Source organism: Dama dama, chromosome 3 (assembly GCF_033118175.1).
Source record: "Dama dama isolate Ldn47 chromosome 3, ASM3311817v1, whole genome shotgun sequence".
Lineage (NCBI taxonomy): Eukaryota > Metazoa > Chordata > Mammalia > Artiodactyla > Cervidae > Dama > Dama dama.
The window spans coordinates 40,539,660-40,561,653 of NC_083683.1; the positions used below are offsets into that span (position 1 = coordinate 40,539,660).

Sequence of the window (21,994 nt, forward strand, 5' to 3'; positions counted from 1 at the left end):
ACAAAATCTCCTAAAATTAATGCATATATTTACTACAATTCCAGTTAGACTCACAGTCCCATCACTCTATTTGGATAAAATGATCTTAAAGTTCATATGGAAAAAATAATGTCTAGAAAATGCTATGAAAATAAAAACAGATTTACCATAAATATGTTTAAATCCACAGTCTTGAAAATTTGATGACATTGGAAAAGAAGTGGATCCATAGATAATTGGAGCAGCGCAAAGTTCAGAAACAACTTGTAGGCATATGGTGATTTAACATACGAGAAAAGTGGTATTCCCCTTCAGTGAGAAAAGGAATTTTGTTTTAAGTAAATGCTTGCAACCTAGCTGATTAACCATCTGGGTAAAAGTAAAGTTGAACCCGTATCTTTCCCTTTGTATAAAAATAAATTCCAGATGGATTAAAGATATAAGTTTAAAAAATAAAACAGCAAAGATGGTGAAACAGTATTATATTTGTCCACAAGCAAGAGTTGTGAGGAGCTTTATAACCAAGACAATAAACTTTGTATTTGATCATAAAAGCACGTTGTGTAGGGTAAAACACATGCAAGCTGCAAGACAAACAGTATATTAGGAGAAAATGTGTCAGAAATATGACAGATAAGGATGAATATCTATACTATACAGAGAGCTCTTAAGAATTGATAAGAAAAATACACACAAAGCAGAAAAATGGTCTAAGAATATGAATATGCGATTCACAATAGAGGAAATTAAGTAGCCAATAAAACATCTCTTTCTTTCCATCAGCAATCCAAGATATTCTCCTGTGGCAAGTCAGAAAGTCAGTTCCTTTAAGGCTCTAGGATGGATAGAAATGATGGAAGAACACCACATAATTTGGTTCCTGTAATTTTCTTCCCCACAGACGACAGTGACAGTGGCGGGAAGCTTCTCTCCAAGGCACTCAGAGTGTGTGGTGAAGAACATGGACACGGGCAGGATGCTCTGCAAGGGTAAGAGCGTGCACAATGAGACCTGCACCTGCAACATCCCAACCAGAACAACTTACAAAGGCAAGTAGGCGCCACTGTTTTTTATTATCATTCTTAGAAAACGAAGAAGGCAAGAGAACCTCCTGAGCCCAGAGTGTCCAGGGACACAGGTTAAATGGCAGAATTTGGACAGCCTCTCACTATAGACTCCCTCTCCCCCACTCCCTGCATCCTCCGTCCGTCCCCCTCACCTTTGCTCCCCTCCTCCTGTGGCCGGCAGGCCCCCACTATCACCTGTGGCTGGAGAAGGATGGAGGCTGGCAAATCCCCCCTCAAGTTGCTTAGGTGAGTGGCAAGCCAGAGACCATTGAACTTGACCCTTCCTGGATGGTTCAGATAGTTAGGGGATCTGAAAAGCTGGGAATGCCCTTGGTGAGACGAGGAAAGGAAATGGCCAATATGTTTTCATCTTAAGTTCATTGCATTCGTTCATTCATACAGGAAGCATTTATCGAGCATCTGTGTGCCAGACACTGTGCTAGGTGGCAGGGACACCATGTCCAGAAGAGACTGATCTGTTCTTTGCTCACAGTTTTTAGAGCCCCTTGGGATAGCAGCAAGAGGCCCGCACCTTACAATGCCGTGTGTAGCATGCAGGGAGCACAGCGTACTGTGGGAAGTACGTGAGAAGGACACCTAGCTAGACTCGGGGGGACAGTGAGAGGGCAAGGAAAGTTTCTTGGAGGATGAGTAGGGTTGAGGACAAAGAAAAGGGGGAAGAGTATTCCAGGCAGAGCCTAACTAGTGTGACCGACCAAAGGAAGGAAAAAGCTTTGTTTGAGGAGCCAAAAAAAGGTTCTGTGTGGCCAAGTCAAATGGCGTAGAGAGTGAAGTGACAGAAAACGGATACCAAAGAAGGTACAAAGTGTCTGGCACAAAGTAGCCATTGATGATCAATACATTTTTGTTGAATGAATGGCCCCCAGTGGAGAACAGGGCTGGGGGAGGGAAGGGCTGCCGTTCCAAAAGGTCTGACAGAAGGGAAGCTGTTGCAGTGATTCAGGTTGAGGGGACTGAGGGAGGAAGCAGATGGAGGCAGATAAGGAAGGAGAGAAGGGGATGGATTCAAAGGATGGTTAGGGGTGGGATGGATTGGGAGTTTGGGATTGATACATATATACTATTGATACTATGTGTAAAATAGATAACTAATGAGAACATAGTGTATAGCGGAAGGAACTCTGCTTAATGCACTGTGGTAACGTGAAGGGGAAGGAAATCCGAAAGAGAGGGGATGTATGTATATGTTTGCCTGGTTCATTTTGCTCTACAGTAGAAACTAACATAATGTTGTCAAGCAACTATGCTCCGATAAAAATTAATTATAAAAAAAAAAAAGATGGCTAGGAGTTACAGTGTATGGACTGAGGATTCATGAGTTCCTTTGGGTGAGAAAGACGGGGAGTCAAGTGCATGGTTATTAAAATGCAGGTCTTGCTCACCTGGAACATAAGCTTCTGAAGTATTTGAGATCACTGTGAAAAGCTAATTGATTGCATTCTTAAAATTTTTTAATCTTTGTTAAATTGAAATGCAGTTGATTTATAATGTAGTCAGTTGTTTTTAAAGCCCCTGTCAGTTTCTCCCAACCATTCGTCTGCCCTTTTCTCTGGATGCTTTATATATTCTGAGCCAGCAAACAGACACACTTCCTACCTCCTGCATTCAGCTAGTCAGTGGCTGTTACCAAACCTTTGTCTGTAGTCTGTAGTAGCTTCATCCCTTTCACCAAATTCTGTCTCCCTTCTGCTTTGAAGTCATCTCTTCCATAACAGCCTTGATGGATTCTGCTCTAATCATCCTAATCATTCCAGTACCCTCTGCCCCCCCCCACATGCACCCCAATCTTGGTATCCAGGTGATGCATGGAACTTGAACCACTCATAAGGTGTTTCCTTGGTTATCCTGTCATGGTGATGTTTCACCTAAATTTTTTTTTGTCTCTTCTAGAATAACTGAATGCTTTCAGAGCTGAGATCATATATTCTCGTTTCCTTGTGAGATTTCCCAGGAGTGTTTTGTGCACAGTTGATATGCAGGAAAGTACAACTCTTGCTAGTCTCTATCACTAGACACTTGTAGATTCCAATGACATGTATGTTTCACTGGGAGTCCCTCAGTGCTTACTGTCCATACATTCATTCTATTAACAGTTATCAAGTGTCTATTCAAATGCTCTTGCTGAGAGGTCATGCCAGCCCTCCAAACCTCCTTGTCTTTGGAACAGAGCATTATCATCTGCACAGAGACCCACTTTACGTGAGCAGAATTTTATGTGGCATCCTGGCTTTCAGAATGAATGTTCCTGTTGTAGAGAGTAAGGGTTCTCAGACTTTTGGAATCATGCACTGATCATATTTCAATAGGAAAACTAGAGGTACCAACAAAGTTAGGCCAACTTATTAATTTGTCAAGGGAAGACTTTTCATTTTTAAAGTATCATCTACTCTCCCCCTTAATTCATAAAAGGAAGAAGATACTAATCCCACAGTGGGTGACAATGAAAATATCACAGGGTAGCCCTGGTGCCTGGACATAATGGGATTTGAAAGGTACCACCCTGGGCTGCTGCCCCCAAACCTGGCGATACGCAATCAGTAAGGTACATGGGGAGGATTACAAACCCAGATTCCCAACACACCCCAGGCCTGCTAAGTCAGAATATTTAGGAATATGGCTCTGGATCTGTATTTTCATCCACTTCTCAAGTGATTCTGATACACAACCAGATTTAGGAATCATCTTGGATAGAGGGTGTAAGTTAAAGTGATACGGGAAATAGGCCATTTCTCTCCTGTTGGTTTATCATATTACTCTATTCTTTGGGGGTTTTTCTAACCAGTGGGTAGGTTTTCAAAAGCAAATAAGAAACCCTTCATCGCAGATTTGTCAACAGTTGACTCCAGGAAGATCATGGCTCCCAGCCCACAGGAGCCACACTTCGCAGTTTGTTGTATAAACACATTTGCAATGTGGGTTCTTCTGAAGGTGCAGGGCTTCCTTCTTCTCTAACATTCTGGTTATCATGTTCTAGACAGTTCTTGCTCAGTGACTTGTTTTATTCTTATGCTGTGGCCAATTACAAGCTGAGATAGTGATTCTGGGGAGAGGATGAGCTGCAAATGGGCTGTGAAATGGCTTTTTCCTAGTGATTATCCATGGGAGGCCTGGAACGAGGTGGGCTGGGGTCTGTTTGGAGCCTTGCGCTGTGCACTTCGGCTGCGTGACGGGAATGGCCCCGGGGAAGAGGCCACATACTGATGGAAATGTTAGCGAACAGCTGGCACACTCCACCCTCTATGTGGAGGAGGCAAAAAATATTTATTTTCTGTATTTCCAGCTTTGCTCGATGATAGCAGGGCTTTGCCGTCAATGACTGCTTTTCCCTCTTTGCTCCAGATGTTTTAGTTGTCAACGTGACGTTCTCATTCAGCTCCTGGCGTGTGTCAAAGAGATTCAACTTTACCAACTGCTCATCATTAAGAGAGTAAGATTTTATTTGAAATGTAAATATTCTCTCATTGGCTTTAATTTATTTATTTGCTTTACTCTCTGATTTCCTAAAGACCTCTTTTGTGGAGGAGAACTTTCCAAGTTGCCTTTTGGAGCGTGGCCTAATGGGAGATAGGAGGGCCCCTGAGCTAATCAGCTGGCTTGTTCAAGCCCCACTAAGAGGTGATGCAGCCAAGAGGCAAATGACTATGCCTGGGTGTATTTTACCCACAGGGAAGTACATCTTCCTCCGACCAAGGGGTGGCCTTGAAGCAATAGGCAAAAGGGTGCAGCTAGCGGATCAGAATGACTTTGGGAATTTGAGTCAAGGAAGAGAGTGGAACATGAGATAAGAGGAAGTCACAGTCAATGACAAGAGAAGGAGGAAGTCTCTGTCATCAGAAGAACAAGTTAGGACCTCCCTGGTGGTCCAGTGGTTAAGTGCCAGTGCGGGGATACAGGTTCGATCCCTGATCCGGGAAGATTCCACACACCTCGGAGGAAATGAGCCTATGTACCACAACTGCTGAGCCCGTGTGCAATGAGAGAAGCCACCCTAACTAGAGAAAGCCCCTGTGCAGAGCAATGAAGATCCAGCACAGCCATAAATAAATAGATAAATAATTTTTAAAAAAGAACATGTTAATCATGACCCACATTTTTGTACCATGTTCGGCCCTGTTGAGCTGCATACCCCCCTGAATTAGGACCACACCTTCCTCTTTGCTTCTAAAGCAGAGCGAAGGCAGAGAAAAGATGTTTCACAGATTCCTGGTTTTCCAACTGGAAAATGGGATGGACATTTCCATGAAAATGATAGGAAGCTGTCCTATTAGTGACTCTGTAGTTCTTTCAATGGTTTGCTTGACCAATTGGATGAGTACCAAATGTAGGTTTCTTTGGGTCTGGCCTGGAAACCATTGTTTCTTCAGGGAAAAGGCATCGAACTCGAAGCTGAGTAGGTAGGCGACCCTACATCTGTATGGACAGGAGCTGCCAGACTTTATCACCTCAGCATTCTGAAAGAGGGGTTGAGTTCAGTGATTTCTAATAAACAGAATGAATTCAAGGAGGGGAAAAGCTAAACTTGTTACCGAAAGCCTCAAAAGTCCTTGAAAATGGGGGGGAAAAAAAGAAAAAGGGAAAGAGTTAAATAGAATTGTATAGCTCAAGGAGAGTTTAAACATAATACAGCTCCCCACCTCCAGTTGTAAAGCCTGGCGAAAAGAAGTGACTTGCCTCGGGTGCACAAGGAGGTAATTAAGAACCAGATCTCAGACCCACAGCTCCCCAGAGGGTGAGTGCCCGCCCTTTCCTGCCCTTTCCCTGGGTACCTGCTTCCCTTTTGAAAAGCACTTAGTAAGCTCATCATCACACCTGAGGGTTAGCAAGAGGAGTGCAAGTAGCAGACCTGCTTCAAGCGCACTTCGGTGGCCTGGTAAACACTTAGGCAAGCCTGCGCTTGCTTGCTTTCTCCCACCAAAACTGCAGTTTCTGTGGGTCAGAGCCTCAGGGTGCCTTGGCATCTCTGGAAGCATATCTGAAATGCGAATATGTGTCCTCTCCCTGATCTGGTCCTCTCCTTGTCCCAGAGGCCAAAGCTCTCTCTTGCTTCCCTTAGCTACATTTCCAGACCCACTTCAATTTCCATTTTTATCATTCTTGCTTTAACACTGATTATCCTATTAAGTGCTTTTCAAGTCTTCCGCTGTTATCCATGCATGGTTGTTTGATTAGTAGACACAATTCTTCCTTAATTTGATTAAAAAGCAAACAGTCGCGCTCTGTTTTCTCTGCTTGCCAAGGTAGCACTTTTGGTTTCCCGTCTTCCAGGCACTGGGTGGTGTTCCTGCTTCAGTGAGGGTGGGCTTATGGGGGGTGGGGAGATGAGTGTCCAGAGGGAAGCTTACCTGAAGGTAGACAAATCGCAGAACCGAATGCAGAAACAGATTCAGAGGGTTCCTGTCATCTACCAATGCAGCAGGTGACCCCAGCTTCAGGTTTCCATGGCAACCCCCCAGCAAGCGTCATGATGGTCCGTCAGCCCCGAGGGCTGCCCAGAGCAGGGCACAAAGTCAGTACTCTGTCCCTAGCCTGAAAGAATGGTCCTCTCTCCCCTGGGTTCATCACAGTCTATCTAGGGACTTTTTTTTCTTGTTTTTAATGCTCACACACAGCATCACAGAGGGAAATTCTAGGATGTGTGTTTTCCTAAAAATGCAGGAATTACCTTGGTTTTCTGTGTTGCCAGACGTCCAGTATGTATCGGAACCGACTGTGCTTGGTGTGAAAGTGAGAGAAAATGCATCCACCCCTTTACAGCTTGCGACCCTGCAGATTACAAGAGGAACCAGGTAAAGTGACATTTTTTTGGTATTACAAAGTTTCACCGAAAATAAATGTTTGTGACCACCCAGCCCTAGCCTGTATTTTGTGTTTATTTCAAACTCTGAATTTCCACCCATTGGGATGTTGAAGGAATGTTCTTTGTTTCAGGACCTCTGTCCAGTGGCTTCTCAGAAAGGGACACCACCCAAAACAGCAGGAGGAGGAAGATTCAAGGAGAATATGAGTAACAGAACCACTTGGGGCTTGCAGGTCAGACCCTATTTTTGTATTTATGCTGGGAAAATCCCTCTTTAAATGACAGTAACATCTGCTACTTTGGGTTCCTTTTAAAAATTCCCTATTTTGCTTTCTACCCAAATTCCCTGTTTTCCCTTTGGTTTTTAACCAAGTTTCATTTAATTGGCTCAGTACATCAGAGGCTGCACACTCACATAAAAGAAATTAAAAATCTATAATTGTGAAAAATGATGTTCTGGTAGAAGTCAAATTTTAAATCTGACGTCGTGATCTCAAGAAGAGTTAGAGGGAAGTCTAGAGCACATAGCACTGAGGGGATTTCAATTTTTAACCACATTTATGATTGCATTTCTGAAGGGTATACAAGGGCTGGGCGTGTCTATGCAAACCATACAAATGAATCTCTTTGAACTGTTTTTCTTTGTAGAGACTATCTAACCAGTAGTTAATAGTGTCAAAACAGAGAGTTGTTTCTATGTAATAAGTATACATTTGTCTTCATGCCTCAAAACTGTCGTTCATTAAAAAATACTTTTGATGAAAATTTCTTTGGAAATTCCTCTTATTTTCTTCATAGTAAGTCACCAAGGTCAACTGACAGACATGGTTGAAAAGAGAGAATATAACCAAGGAAACATTTCTGGACAGAACATAATTGATGCACTTAGCGCACAAGTGCTGGCGTCGTTCAGTCAAGGGAAGTTAATTGAGCATCTACTATGCAGTGAAAAAAAGGACAAGTTCTTATTCTCATTAACCTTGGGTCTAGTGGGAGCAGACAAATTAAACACAGTAACATGTTTTGTTTTTAAAGGCTCAGTTTTCTATTTCTTGACTCATCTGTGGCTTTGACATATTCATTTGCTGCTACTTAAGGTCAAGTGCCAATATAAATAAGCAGCACATTTTTAATCACCACCAAACAGTTGAGAGTAAGTGTAGGTGAATTCAGTAACAAGCAGAGGGAATGTGAATCAAAGTGGATTATGAAGTTAATTAAAGGCATTAGAAAAGCTTGCTGTGCCAATATCTTCAGACTTTTTAAGTCTTCAAGGTTTTATTAAATGATGAGCCACATTACTCTTCTCATTGGTTGATGAAACTAAGGCACAGTGACAGGTGTTTAAATCAAAAAGGCAGTGGCTTTTTTTAAAAAATTAAACTTCTCTCTTGCTGTTGTTTCAGTTGTTTTTTTTTAATTGGTCAAATATATATAACACAACGTTTACCACTTTTAAGTGTACAGTTTAGTAGTGTTAAGTGCATTCACACTGTTGTCGGTGATCACCACCATCTATCCCCAGAACATGTTTCAACTTGCAAAACTGAAACCTCGTACCCATTAAACAGTAACCCCTCATTTTCCCTTCCCCTCGCCCCTGGAAGCTGCTGTTCTACTTTCAGTTCTCTATGAATTTGACTACTCTAGGTACTTCAGATTATCAGGTGGAATCAAACAGGCTTTGTCTTTTTGTGACTGGCTCATTTCGCTTAATATAATGTTCTCAAGGTTCATCCATACTGTAACATGTGTTAGAATTCCCTTTCAGGGTGAGTAATGTTGCATTGTTTGTATATATTACATTTTGTTTATTCAGTCATCCATTGACGGACACTTGGGTTGCATACATCTTTTGGCCATTGTAACCGATACTTCTATAAATGGATGTGTACAAATACCTCTTCAAGACCCTGTTTCAGTTCTTTGGTGTATGTACTCAGCAGTGAAATTGCTGGATCGTATGATAATCCTATCTTTAATTTCTTTAGGAACACCATTCTGTTTTCCTTACCTCTCAGCTGTTTTACATTCCCACCAACAGCATTTCAGTGTTCCAAGTTCTCCACATTCTTGCCAACACTTTTTTTTTTTTTTTCCCAATAGTAACCACCTTAATTTGGTATAAGGTGGTATTTCACTGTGGTTTTGATTTGCATTTTCCTACTGTTCAGTCACACTGAACCTCTTTTTGTGTGCTTGTGGGCCATTCGTGTGCTTCTTTGGAGAAATGTCTATTCAAGTGTTCTGTCTATTTTATAGTCAGGTTGCTTGGGTTTTTGTTGTTGTTGAATTGTAGGAGTTCTTTATATATTTTAGATATCAACCATGTATCAGATAAATGATTTGCAAATATTTTCTCCTATTCCATAGATGGCCATTTCATTTCTGTTGATTGTATCCTTGGATGCACAGAGGTTTTAAATTTTGTTCAAGTTTAATTTATTTTTTTTTTTATTTTGTTGTCTGTGCTTTGGGTGTCACATCCAAGATATCACTGGCAAATCCAATGCCATAAAGCTCTAAGTGTTTTATAGTTTTAATTCTTACAATTAGGTTACTTGATCCATTTTGAGTTAATTTACATATATGGTATAAGGTAAGTGGCCAACTTCATTCTTTTCTGTGGATATCCAGTTTTCCAAGACAACTTGTTGAAAAAACTGTCCTTTACCCCATTAAATATGCTTTGCACCCTTATCAGAAAATTATGTGATCATATATGCAAGTGTTTACTTCTGGGCTATATATCCTATTCCATTGGTCTATAGGTCTGTCTTTATACCCATAAAATACTGTTTTGTAATAAGTTTTGAGATCAGAAAGTGAGCATTCTGAGATTTTGTTCTTCTTTTTCATGATCATTTTGAAAGAAAACTTTTTATTCTGAGATAATGTAGATTTGTATGGAGTTGTGAGAAAATAATACAGAGGTCTCGTGTATCCTTTACCCAGTTTCTCCCAGTAGTAACATCTTGCCAAACAATAGCACAATATCACAACTAGGATTTGATGGTGACAACAGTCAATATACAGAACAACTCTGTCACCTCAAGTCTCCCCCACGTTGCCTGTCTGTAGTCACACCCACTTCCTCCTCCCCTCCCACTTGCCTGTTTCTGACCTGCGGCTACCACTAATCTGTTCTTCATTCTGTAATTTTATTATTTCAAAGATTTTATATAAATGGAATCATCCAGAGGTACCCTTTGTGAAATGGTCTTTTTAACTCAACATAATTCTCTAGAAATTCATCCACATTCTTTTATGCATCAATAATATGTCCCTTTCTATTGCTAAGTCATGGTTCAGGCAGTGACTTTTTACATTTTTATTTTAAAGAAAAAAAATAAGGTCACTGCATCCTGGTTTCCTGTATTATGTCTTCTTGAACCTTTTGACATATGTGGTTGAAAGAACTGGGGTCACCAAGGAAATAGGAGAAAGCTGGAAATAAACAAAAGCCCAGACCTGTCTTCAGGGCTTCTCCATGCATGACCTTTGGCAAAAGACATCTTTTTGATGCTGAAATGTTTTCTTTAAATACTTGGGGATTCCCTGGCTGCCCAGTGTTTAGGACTCTGTCTTCCACAGCAAGGGGTATGGGTTCACCCCCCAACTGGAGAGTTAAGATCTGGCAAGCTGCATGGCATGGCCAGAAATGAATGAATGACTCCATTCAGAATGGACGACTGGGAATGGAGTAGTGTCACAGCATGGGTTTCTCATGCTCTGTGACACACTGCTGTCTTTTCCTTATTGTGTGGAATGTGTAAATCCAGGTTTCCAGTTCGGCCCCCAGGTTGGCTTTGAATGAGGCAGCGAACACTATTCCTAGCAGAGAAGCCATCGGAGGCTTTCCTTCAGCGCATCTTCCACGTCACATACGTACTAAGTGCTTCCTGTGTGCCAGGCATGGGGACACGAGATGTGAATGAATCGTACACAGTCTTAGGCCTCCTAATGCTAAGCTTGGATTGATGATCCCTACAGGTATCATTTGTGCACCTAATATATACCAATACACAGAGCTCCATGGATACCGTGAGGAGGACACACAGGAATCAAGAACATCTCTTGTCATCAGTCTTAAGAATCTTATTTGTACATACACACATAAATAAGAATAAAAGATAGAAAAGAGTAACCTAGGAAAGGTACCAGGTAGTTTACAAACCCTGAGAGCCTCTTTGTGCCCGGGGCCTTGTCTTAGTCATTCCTGATTATTTAAGCCCAGGGCCTGGCAGTTAAAAACACTTCATCAGTGCGGTTGGTTAAGTCTTGGATGGATGGATGGATGGATGGACGCAAGATGACAGGCAGCCGATAGTTAAGGGAAGACACACCTGGAGACGGAGTGGGTCTTCTAAGCATAGGGCCCAGCCATTGCAAAAGCACAGTGCATCATAGAAAATTCCAGGGTACCCCTCATGGGAGACCCCAAGTGATTTAGTTTGGCTGGAGCAGAAGGATGCAGGAAGTTATGGGAAAGAACAAGGCTGAAATGACCTTGGAGCCTGCATCTATAGAGCCTTACATTTTGTTTTTCAGCAGCAGTAGAATGTTCTTCAAGACTTTTTTTTTTAATGCATGAGTGAACTCACCTGAGAAGGAAATGGCAAACCACTCCAATAATCTTGCCTGGAGAATCCCATGGACCGAGGAGCCTGGCAGGCTATACATCCATAGCGTCTCAGACAGTCGGACATGACTGAAGCGACTTAGCATGCGTGCAAACATGTGGAACTTATGAGAGAGGGTTCCTGGTTGACCTCCTATTTGGCTTTGTTGTCCTTATACTGTTTCATGAGCCTATGCGCCATCCCTTGACCACAACTTAAAAACATGTACTGTCATGGCAGCTCCCCCATGGGAACCAGGAAAGGACTTAATGATGCCAAACCAGAAAGAACCCCAGGGGGCTTCATTAGGAGCCGCATCACCAGAACAGGGCAAATAGCTTAAAAATCTATCAATATATTTGCCCTTTGGATGGAAAGTATTTTCAACTGTCAGGGCCAATCTGTCAGAAACAGTTGGCCTTGTCACCCTGCCCTAACCTCTTTTCCTTCCTTTTCTTAATAATCTTATATCTGGTGCCTCCACCTGCCCAGAGAAGAGGTGACTGCTCTATCTTTCCTGTTCTCAAGGAAAGGTTGTGAAGGTCTGTGATATGACGTGGTTCTAATATTTGTTATACTTATCACTGCCGGGTAAAAATGCATGGTACAAAGCCTTGTCCTCCTGCTCTCGGGAGATTCATACTCCTTCTCTTTCTTGAGTTTTCCTCTCTTCCTCCATCACGTATGATGTGCATTTTAATTGGCAATCCAAATGACCTCATTCAGGGTCCCTGCCTTAAAAAGCAAAGTCAAGTTTAACACGTACCTTGCTGAGTAGTTTCTGTGGGCCTAGCACTGAGCTGCGTGCTGTGGGCTTCACTGCCAGTTGCTCTTGTATTCATTCATTCGAAACGTGTTAATTGAACACCTACTATGTGCTGGGCAGAGAGGCAAAATGTGTGCCCTCGTGGAGTTTATGTTAAGAACTTGTAAAAGTTGGGGATGCATTTTTGTGAAGCTTCTTAGTGTGTATGACAGAAAAAGCTATAAGCAGGAATGTCAGAATGTGCAGAATTCCCTAGTTTTGTATTTGTGAAGCCTGGGGTTATATCCTGAACTCAAAGTACCTCTTTATTGGAGCTTTATGATGGACCTATTTTCCCTACCTGATAGACAAATGTTGGCTTGCGCAGGGTCAGTAGGTAGTGAGTGATAGACATGAGGTTTGACCCAGGCAGTCTAGGCCATAGCTTTAACCACTAGTATACACTGCATGGGGCCTGCCTTGTAGCTCAGTTGGTAAAGAATCTGCCTGCAGTGCAGGAGCTCACCTGCAGTGCAGGAGACCCAGGTTCGGTCCCTGGGTTGGGAAGATCCCCTGGAGAAGGAAATGGCACCCCACCCCAGTATTGTTGCCTGGGAAATCCTATGGACAGAGGAGCCTGGTGGACTGCAGTCCTTGGGGTCACAAGTGCTACACACGACTTAGAAACTAAACCACATACATTGCATGACCTCAATGTAGTATCAGTGATAAAAGTCAGTCTGGAAGGGACTTCTCTTGGGTGGCCTGGGCAAGCTGTCAGGGGTGTGCATTAGCGTTGAAGGCTTGGGATGGGGGAGATAGGTTGGAGCATAATCTAAGACAAGGAGTTGGACCCAGGCAAGCCTGGCATCTTCCCAAGATGGGAAGAGCAGAGAAGGCTTGAGATGGGAAACCGAGGCCCTTGGGAGAGGGGAGCACCAAGCATCTCATATTGAAGTTGAAGCTCAGCAGAGGGATGGGTTTTGATTGGTGGGGTTAAATCTGCAAGCAGGGGTCTCTAATGGAATGGCGGCATTGCCCACCCTGGTCACAGAGTCCTGGGTGCCTCGGCCAGATCTGAGGAACTACATTCAGAAGGTTCAGTGACCAAGAGTAGTTACTTGATGGACTGGCCTCAGCAGCCTCCCCTTCAAGTCCCCCAGGTCAGAGAAGCAAGCCTTGATCTCTCTGCACAAGGCTTTGGTCTGTCACCTGCTCAGAAATCTCCTGGTCCATCTCAGTTGGCATTCTAGCTCTTGATAATTCCTAGGACCAAGCTCCCTAGGACCAGTCCTTTCACAGATGGGTGGGCCATAAAGAAGTATTCACCTGGGGGCTGAGCATCAGATGGACACAATGTTTTTATTCCAATTAATGCTCTTATTTTTCTCTGGGGGGACTGTATTTTGGTGTTCTCTTTCCACATCTCACCCCTTTTTACACTTTACCATCAGTGACCACTGATGATCACCACTCTTCTCAATTTATACATTTCATTAATATATTACTTCCATCCTTTTTGGTCATTAATAAAGATGTTAAATAATTCTGAACCAAAATCTCACCCCTGTAGGGCCCTACAAGGCACTTTCCTTTAATTAGTTGTGCTACCTTTCATCTCTCTAATGTCCTTTGGTTTCAGATTTCCAGCTGGTTTTTTTGAATCCATGTGACTTTTTATCCAGTCTCGTTTGAACTAATTTCACAAGTGAAAATCTGAGAAACGTTTTACTGAGTGTTGATTCAGGTCCAGGCCTACAGAGAGCTTTGCTGTATTCAAATTTTTTGGGAAACAGATTAATAGAGTACAATTTGGTCTTAATAAATTGAGTCTTCCTAATGTACCTCTTTCTAATATTCTTTTCAATCATAGTGGTAGTTTCTCCATTAATGTCATGGTAATTTGAATTGTGTTGATGTCAGGTTTCACAAAAGGTACTCTTCCTGTCAAGAGTAATCCTCTTAGACCTTTCCAAAGATAACTAGTTCTTAGTGCTGTGCTATTTCCAGTGTCTTATAATGACTTTGTTTTTAAAAAAATAAAATAACTGGGTATTCTGTAATCACCTAATTAGCCAGTTTCTAATGTGCTTTTTTTAAATATCAAATTGGCAATGATTTAAACTCGTGAGCAACCAGAGTTCCAAATATTTTATTAAATAGTTCAAAATTGTGCAGCCATTTAAAAATAACTCTCAAGCCTTTAAAATGTAACTGACAGGAAGTAGATTGTTCTGAGGTTAATTGTTGGGCAACCAGGGCTCTAAGGGTTAGAGCCAATGGTATTTTGATTTGATAAATGGAAATCCTTGGGCATAGAATGAGGGAGGAATCTCACTCCACAGGGCTGTAAGGAATAATCTCTTTGCATCAAGCTAGATTATGTTTTTAAATTAACCCCTTGTATGTGTCAGCTTATGGGACCTGCTACTTCATTTCAGGTTATGAATGAAATCTTGATTCAAATTCAGAAATAGAGCTAGAATACTGAGTGTGTGGCAAGATCATTCTTGGCCTTTTGTATGTACTGGATTTTTAAAGACTATTTATCAGTAAAAATAACAAGTATTGTATTTCTAAGAATTGTAGGCATATAGTACAGCCATATAGGTACACTTTTTTTTTCCCTTGTATATCTGTGCTGTTTATTTAATGAGGTCTGCTTGGTAGCACTTTAACTCACTTATTAAAAGAGGTTCTCCAGGCAGACAAAGGACAGCTAATCTGACCCTCTTTGCAAGCAGACCTGAAGCATCTGCTTTCACAAGATAGACCAGGGCTAGATTCCATCCTAGACAGCCAATGGAAACCTCTGTCAACAATAAGGTTTTAAAACAAAATCCTTTTGAAAATAGCAGGACTGTCTCTACTCAGGGGGAAATAAAAAGTTAATCAGGTGACATGGCAGGTCCTCTGATGGTGTTTGTGGAGCTGTTTAAGGAACAAACTATAACCCCCTTTAGAAAATCTTTTTTAGGTTGGTTAGAAGACTCTCTTTTTAGCCTCTCCTGAAAGCAAAGAAGTAGCATTTACTTGGCGTGTTTGAAATTTCACTTGAGCAGACATCAACTGTCTAAGTAGAAGAAGTGAGAAGGGCTATCTGCAAAGAAACCCGGGAATCAGAGCTGAGTTGGATGTAAATGTGAAGTCTGCATCGAGGTTTACCTAAAGCCTCTTGCTTCCCTAAGAAGACTGGACCCAGTAGTGCAGGGGTCTGCCAGATTTTTTTCTTCAAAAAGTCAGACAGTAAATATTTCAGGCTTTGCAAGCCATGTGATCTCTGTCGCAAAGACTAGGCTCTGCCATTATAGTGCAAACGCAGTGACAGACAATGCATAAATGATGGTGTGGCTGGGTTCCCAAAAAACTGTATTTATGGATGCTGAAATTTGAATTTCATGTGTTTACACATGTCATGGAATATTCTTCTTTTGACAATTTTTTTTTCATAGGCTGTCCAAGAACGAGCAGTGGACTGAATTTAACTCGCTCCAGGCAATTCTAGGAGTTTACTTTCTCCTGATCTAGTGCACCCAGAGGCCCTGTGTCCCCCACAGCACCTCGTGCCATCCCAGGGATCCTGTAGGTGTTTAACAAATACCTGTTCACTTAGCTGGCATCCTGTCGGAGCAAAGAGTAAGCCTTTTGGTATACAACACACACTTGACATTTGCGAGGGATTTATTTCCACGTCTTTGCTAATCCCCCCCCCCACTGCAAGTACCACTCTTGCAGATAATTTCCCCCATAAAATGCAGTCAACTCTAACAGAATAATTAAAGTGACCCTCTCAGGCCCTCTGTGATTCTATAAATACAGGACTGAAGTCCTTTACTAAGTGATTAAAATAAATTCTGCCACCGAAATCAATTCCCTGTCGCATTACATCATTGCTGTGCTGACATTAACAATGAATTCACTTCAATCGGGAAAATCAATCCACGGTGATAATGAGTGACGGTGACTGTTCCACCGTATAGCACCTGTGTTTGTCAAGGAGCAGAATGATAAGACATCCTTTCAGCAGGGTGGGCACCACAGCAAGGCCATCCTGATGAGCATCATACGAACAAAGGAGCAGTGGATCCCGAGGTGCTTGAAACAGGTGGCAGGCAGGTGCCGGACATGAACTCCCCCAGTGCCTTAAGTGGCTTCCTCCTAGACTTCATCCTCTAAGTGGATACACTCGGTATTTATGACTTAGCCAAACTCCACATGATTAAGCATCTCTGGACCTGGAGGTCATTTTCAAATATTAGGAGTGTGAGTATGAAAATTCACTCATACTAAAGATCTGCTGAGCTTAGTATGGGCTAGAATCTTAGAATCTTGCTCTGTTTGGTCCATATTATAGAGGAATATAGACTTGCTGGAAATAGTCTACAAAACAACTACTAAATGAGCAAAAAGATAGGCAGTGGCATCTGTAGAGAAAAGTGAAAGAGATCAAGATTGGTTTGTCTTTGAAAGGGAAAATGATTCTTGCCATCAAATAAAGGGCTTTTTTTTTTTTTAAGGGGAATTTGATTAGATGTTGCAAATAGAGAAGTAAGGTGCTTAAATCTACATGATGTGGGGCCCCAGTTATTGGGTTATTCCAAGGGAAACTTTCCTCATAGAAAAAAGCCTGAGAAAGCTTGTAATGGGTTTCAAGGAGGAGATAGTATCTACAAATGTGGAATAACAGTGGTTGGCTCCAGGAGTTTAGGCATCCGACTACTTGATATTAAGTGACTTCACTGGTTGGTTTTTTACTGAAACAAACAAACAAAAATAGGAACTGCTTTCTTGGAAATTGAAGTTATCCTGGATGACATTTATTCCAACTTAATGATGGATCTGTTGTTGACTACTGTCAGTGGGCGCCTCATCTTTTACTTCATTTTGTTACATTGTGAGCCTCCAGAGGCTGTGAGGCAGCAAGCATGTTTGAGAACTCTAGTGATATCTCACTCTTCAGACAGAATGTCAGACTCTTCAACTGTATTTTCAACTGTCTTGTGAGACAAAGACTAATTGGTTTGACCTCATGCTGTCGCATGTTGAGAGACATGAATCTGCAGCACTCCTCCTTGAATACATTGATTTCATTAAACACTGTCTGCTTGTGTTTGCAAAATGTTGTAATTTCCCAGTGAGTTCTTCGAATGGCAGTGCATAAACAGATTTTTTGGAACAATGCCATTTCTTAGCTTTGATCTTGTGTTTTAATCTTTTCTTTCCAATAGGTCTTCTCTGTTAAGTCCATTGAGCCACAGAAAATATCGACCTTAGGGAAAAGGAATGTGATCGTCACGGGAGCAAACTTTACCCAGGCATCGAACATCACAATGATCCTGGAAGGAACCAGTACTTGTGATAAGGATGTGTGAGTTGAAATATGAGTGATTTATTCCTGGTAACATACTGAAAAGCTAAAACTATACCAAAGGAATAGCACTGAGATTATAATCTTTTTATGGTTAATTTCTTTCCATGTGCCAATGTGAGCCAGTTATTCTGTATATTTGATTTAACATGATTTCAAGAAGTAAAATAATTTAAGCATGACGTTGAAGTTAGTTGTGGGAGAATCTGTGCCATGTAACCCCCAACACCTCAAAATATAGTAATTCCAGGATGCTGCCTATTGAGGTCCTGATTTGTTTTCATGAACAAAATCAAGTAATTTGAGGAACAGATATCATTTTGAAGATGATCCACCTAGAAAAATAGTTGAGTACCTTAGAATTTTATGGGAAAATAGGGCCACTCTTCCAATGTATTACGGAAAGTTGAGAGGACAAATTTTCTGATCTATTTTATTCTTTTGTAGCCTTCTCTGTATTGCAGCTTAGCATGCATGCATGCGTGCATTGGAGAAGGAAATGGCAACCCACTCCAGTATTCTTGCTTGGAGCATCCCACAGACAGCGGAGCCTGGTGGGCTGCCGTCTATGGGATCGCACAGAGTCGGACACGACTGCAGCGACTTAGCAGCAGCAGCTGTATTGGATTGGTTTCAGGCTCAAATAATAACTAAATGAAACATCCATTAGTGTTAAAAAGAAGAAGAAAACACCCCAACACAAATATCTGTTCAATGATGTACCATTTGAACACCATTATTTCTATGACCCCTTTTCCCTAACACATTCTTTCAATGAAACTTTAAGAAAAGAAAATCTCAGTATTTTACTAACACTGTTGTGTAAATGTTACTCTCCAAAATGAGGTAAAGTAGTAATAACATAATAAATCATTTGAGTTTTCTGCTTGTTAGTGTTTAGAGGTGTTGGCTAATTTAAAGTAAAAAGATGTTGCCGTCTACATGATGTAGAATAGTGAGTTTGTTCTCACCATGGAAATGTGTCAAAGACAATCCACTGAAGCATGGTGTTTTGGTTCTTAACTACTAAAACAGATTTGTACAGCATTTTAATCTGCCACACTTATATACTGAATTCTTTGGTTTAATTCGTTTGCTGCATCTAACCGCCATCCCCTTCCCCTCCTAGCAGTAAATTTGGGATGTCTGTCATTTTGATGGAAAAAACTGCTCCTTGGGTGCTCTTCTTCTCTGTTCTGCTATTTACCAGAATTATCCAGCACACATTAGTGGCTGTATCTATGCAACATAGGTATTTTTGTACCGTTTATCCTGGCTAAATACCTCACTGCAAAAATCTTTCATTTTGTGTAGCGAAGTTAGACACCTGTGTGTTCACTGAAAGGCAATCAGCTTCACTGGAAAATAAGTCGTTTTTTAGAGCATTACCCTGTTTCTGACTCTTTATGCTCTCATTTCAATTCCGAGTGTGTCTTGAGATACTGCAGTTATTAAATTAAATGACTAAGAGAGACCTTTCTGCATGTAGCATTTCAGTAACCACATCTGTGTAGTGAACCCAAGGTTCATGAGCAATAAACGTAATATGCAGTTAATTCTGTATCAGAGTTCATGCCATAATCCTAACCTCTCTTAATACAGCATTTTTAAAATACCTAATTATTCCAAGGAGAAAAATATAAGAATAGCAATGGAATGATCCATATTTCTGCCTCTCTCCTTCCAAATTGATAAACAAGTTTGAATTTTAATGATCAGCCAGTTTACAATGAGTTTCCTAGAGCTTTGCTCTGAATATAAAATCTTAGAATGTAAATTTGAGGAAGTGTCAGTACAAACCAGCTCAAATATTTCTGAATTTGCCTTGTTTTTAGAATCTATTATTACTGCTTAAAGGCTATGGGCATTACAGTCAATAATCATGTACGAAGTCTTTAGGTAATAATAGTAGATTCTCATGTGCTATAATTATACTGAGCATTATCCAGACACAACCCCATCTTCATGACTTGTGCTTTAGAGGCTCATTGTAGATGTGATATATAGAGGAAGATGCAGAGGGGATGTTGTAGAAGGCTTTGCTTTGACTCCCAAAGGGTGTTGAGGGCATGCTCTGCAGATTTCAAGAGCACCCAGGACAGTCCCAGCTAAATTCCTGTCTGGAGATTGTCAGGAGTTCTGATGCTGGTTGATTCCAAGGCCCCTGGGCTTCTGGCATGGACTTTAGTGTTGAACTCTTTGTTCTTTGAATGGCAGAATCCATCTCTGCCCAGGGTCGGGTTCTACCACACCTTCCCTACAAGTGCTTGATTGATTTTTCAAGCCTTTCATTATGGAAATTTCCAGTCATACACAACAGAGAACCTCTTCATATCCTCTAACTTCCAAATTCAACATTTTACCAATCTTATTTCATCTATCTCCTCCATATTTTTGAGAGTGATGGAAAGTTAGTGGCTAGAGTTTGTAAGAGCATATCCCAGGATATCTCACTATATCCTTTGACTCATGATTACTTCAGTATATATGTGTAGCAGGTAAGAATGGTGCCATTAGCACACTCAAAATTAATGGCAATTCCTTAATATACTTTGATACCCAGTCCACTTTGCACTTCCTATTATATTAGGGCTTTTTAAAGGCAGTGGTTCCATTTCCTTCTCTCCCCACTTCTAAGGGAAATGCAAATAAAAACATAAAAATGCACAAAAGAAAAAGGAACCTGGACCCAGATAATACCCATGCTGGGTAAGTGGGCCCTGATTAATCAGTAGCTGCCTGCAGCTGTTCTGATAGTTTGGGAGCTGTTGTAGTTCAAATGAAATTCATATCCTCTCTCCTTGGGTAATCAACTATGCTAGGTATCTGTGTCACCGAAGAGCTCTCTTCTATCCCTTTATAGGATACAGGTTAGCCACGTGCTAAATGACACCCATATGCAATTCTCTCTTCCATCGAGCCGAAAAGAAATGAAGGATGTGTGTATCCAGTTTGATGGTGGGAACTGTACTTCGGTGGGACCCTTGTCTTATATTGCTCTGCCCCACTGCTCACTCATATATCCTGCTACCACCTGGATCAGGTACTTTCTAGAGTGTATTTTTTTCTTGCTGTGGTTAACAAGGCCATATGTATAAAGATCATGGATTTCACTCAAATAAATATAGAAATGATTGTCATAACTTAATTGTCACAGACTTCCTCTTTAGGATTTATTCTTAGAAAACAAAGGCATACCTGAGAAATAGGTTGCCTCCCATCATCACAGTAAATAGTGTGAGTATATCTTGTTTTATTCTTAGCTGTGGCTGCCGGGAAACTCACAGCTAAAATGTTTGTTGAAATTCTGGTTTCTCTTCAGATCATGTTTGTGTTTTTCAATGTTTGTTCAACTATAATAATTAAGCTTAGGTTTCTGATACAAATACATAATCCTCTTCACTACCTTGCACTCCTGTGTATGACCCAAAGCTTGTTCCTTCTTACAGCCTTCATTTTATAACCTTAAGAGTAAGCTCTTTTGAATAATTTCAAGAAATATTGGGAACTATCTAAATAAGAAGCAGTGTCTACATTTCAAAGATACTCCCTATGTGAGAAACGGAAATTCCAAAGGAACTCTTACAGATGACTCTTGTTATATTAAGAAAAAAAATTCTACCCCTAGTTGAATTTAAATTCACATTAAGATTTTGGAATATAAACCTAAAGATAGTTTCTCCACCTAACACAGCATGAAACTAACTTTCAAAGTACTGCCTAGGTAAAACTACAGATGAAGCTTTGTTTAAAAAAAAGAAAAGGAAAATGAAAAAAAGAAATCACTTCTAATATTCTTATTTAAGATGAAGTGAGAGGTGGATGTATTAGGCTGCTAGGGCCGCCATAACAAAGTACCACAGACTGGACTGCTTAAATGACAGAAATGTATTTAATCACAGTTCTGGAAGCTATGAGCCCAAGATCAAGGTGCTGTCAGGGCTGATCTATCCTGCAGCCTCTCTCCTAGGTTTGCGGAGGGCCGTCCTCTCCCTGTGTCTTCACAACGGTCTTCCCTCTGTGCCTGTCTGTGTTATAATCTCCTTTCTTTTTTTTTTTTTTTAATAAGGACACCTGTCATATTGGATTGGGGCCCACTCTAATGACCTCATTTAACCTTAATTACCTCTTTCAGGGTCCTATCTCCAAATAGAGTCAGGTGCTGAGGTCCTGGAGGTTGGGACTTCAGTTCCACTCCTAACAGTAGCATGAGGAAAGCTAACATTTCCAACCCAAGGCTCTAGCATGGTTCTCCCAGCCGTGGGTCTCAGTCCCTCCTATAAATAGGAGCAAACGGTGATGCAACACTCTCCATATGCCCCGGGTGTCAGATCTTTTGACTCAGGAAATCCTCACAAGTCTACGGGGTCCCCTGTGCATAACCCTTTTGGCCAA

The 21,994-nt window shown here is 41.2% G+C and overlaps 1 protein-coding gene across 1 annotated transcript in view; it reads left to right on the forward strand.

Annotated features, from left to right (window-relative positions):
• PLXNC1 (plexin C1) overlaps nucleotides 1–21,994 on the forward strand; it is a 152,912-nt gene that overhangs the window by 70,257 nt on the left and 60,661 nt on the right. The window contains exons 6-11 of the mRNA XM_061125822.1: nucleotides 881–1,028; nucleotides 4,407–4,494; nucleotides 6,751–6,853; nucleotides 6,996–7,097; nucleotides 17,460–17,599; nucleotides 20,463–20,642. Of these exons, the coding sequence (XP_060981805.1) occupies nucleotides 881–1,028; nucleotides 4,407–4,494; nucleotides 6,751–6,853; nucleotides 6,996–7,097; nucleotides 17,460–17,599; nucleotides 20,463–20,642 (761 nt within the window). The remainder of the gene's footprint in view (nucleotides 1–880; nucleotides 1,029–4,406; nucleotides 4,495–6,750; nucleotides 6,854–6,995; nucleotides 7,098–17,459; nucleotides 17,600–20,462; nucleotides 20,643–21,994) is intronic.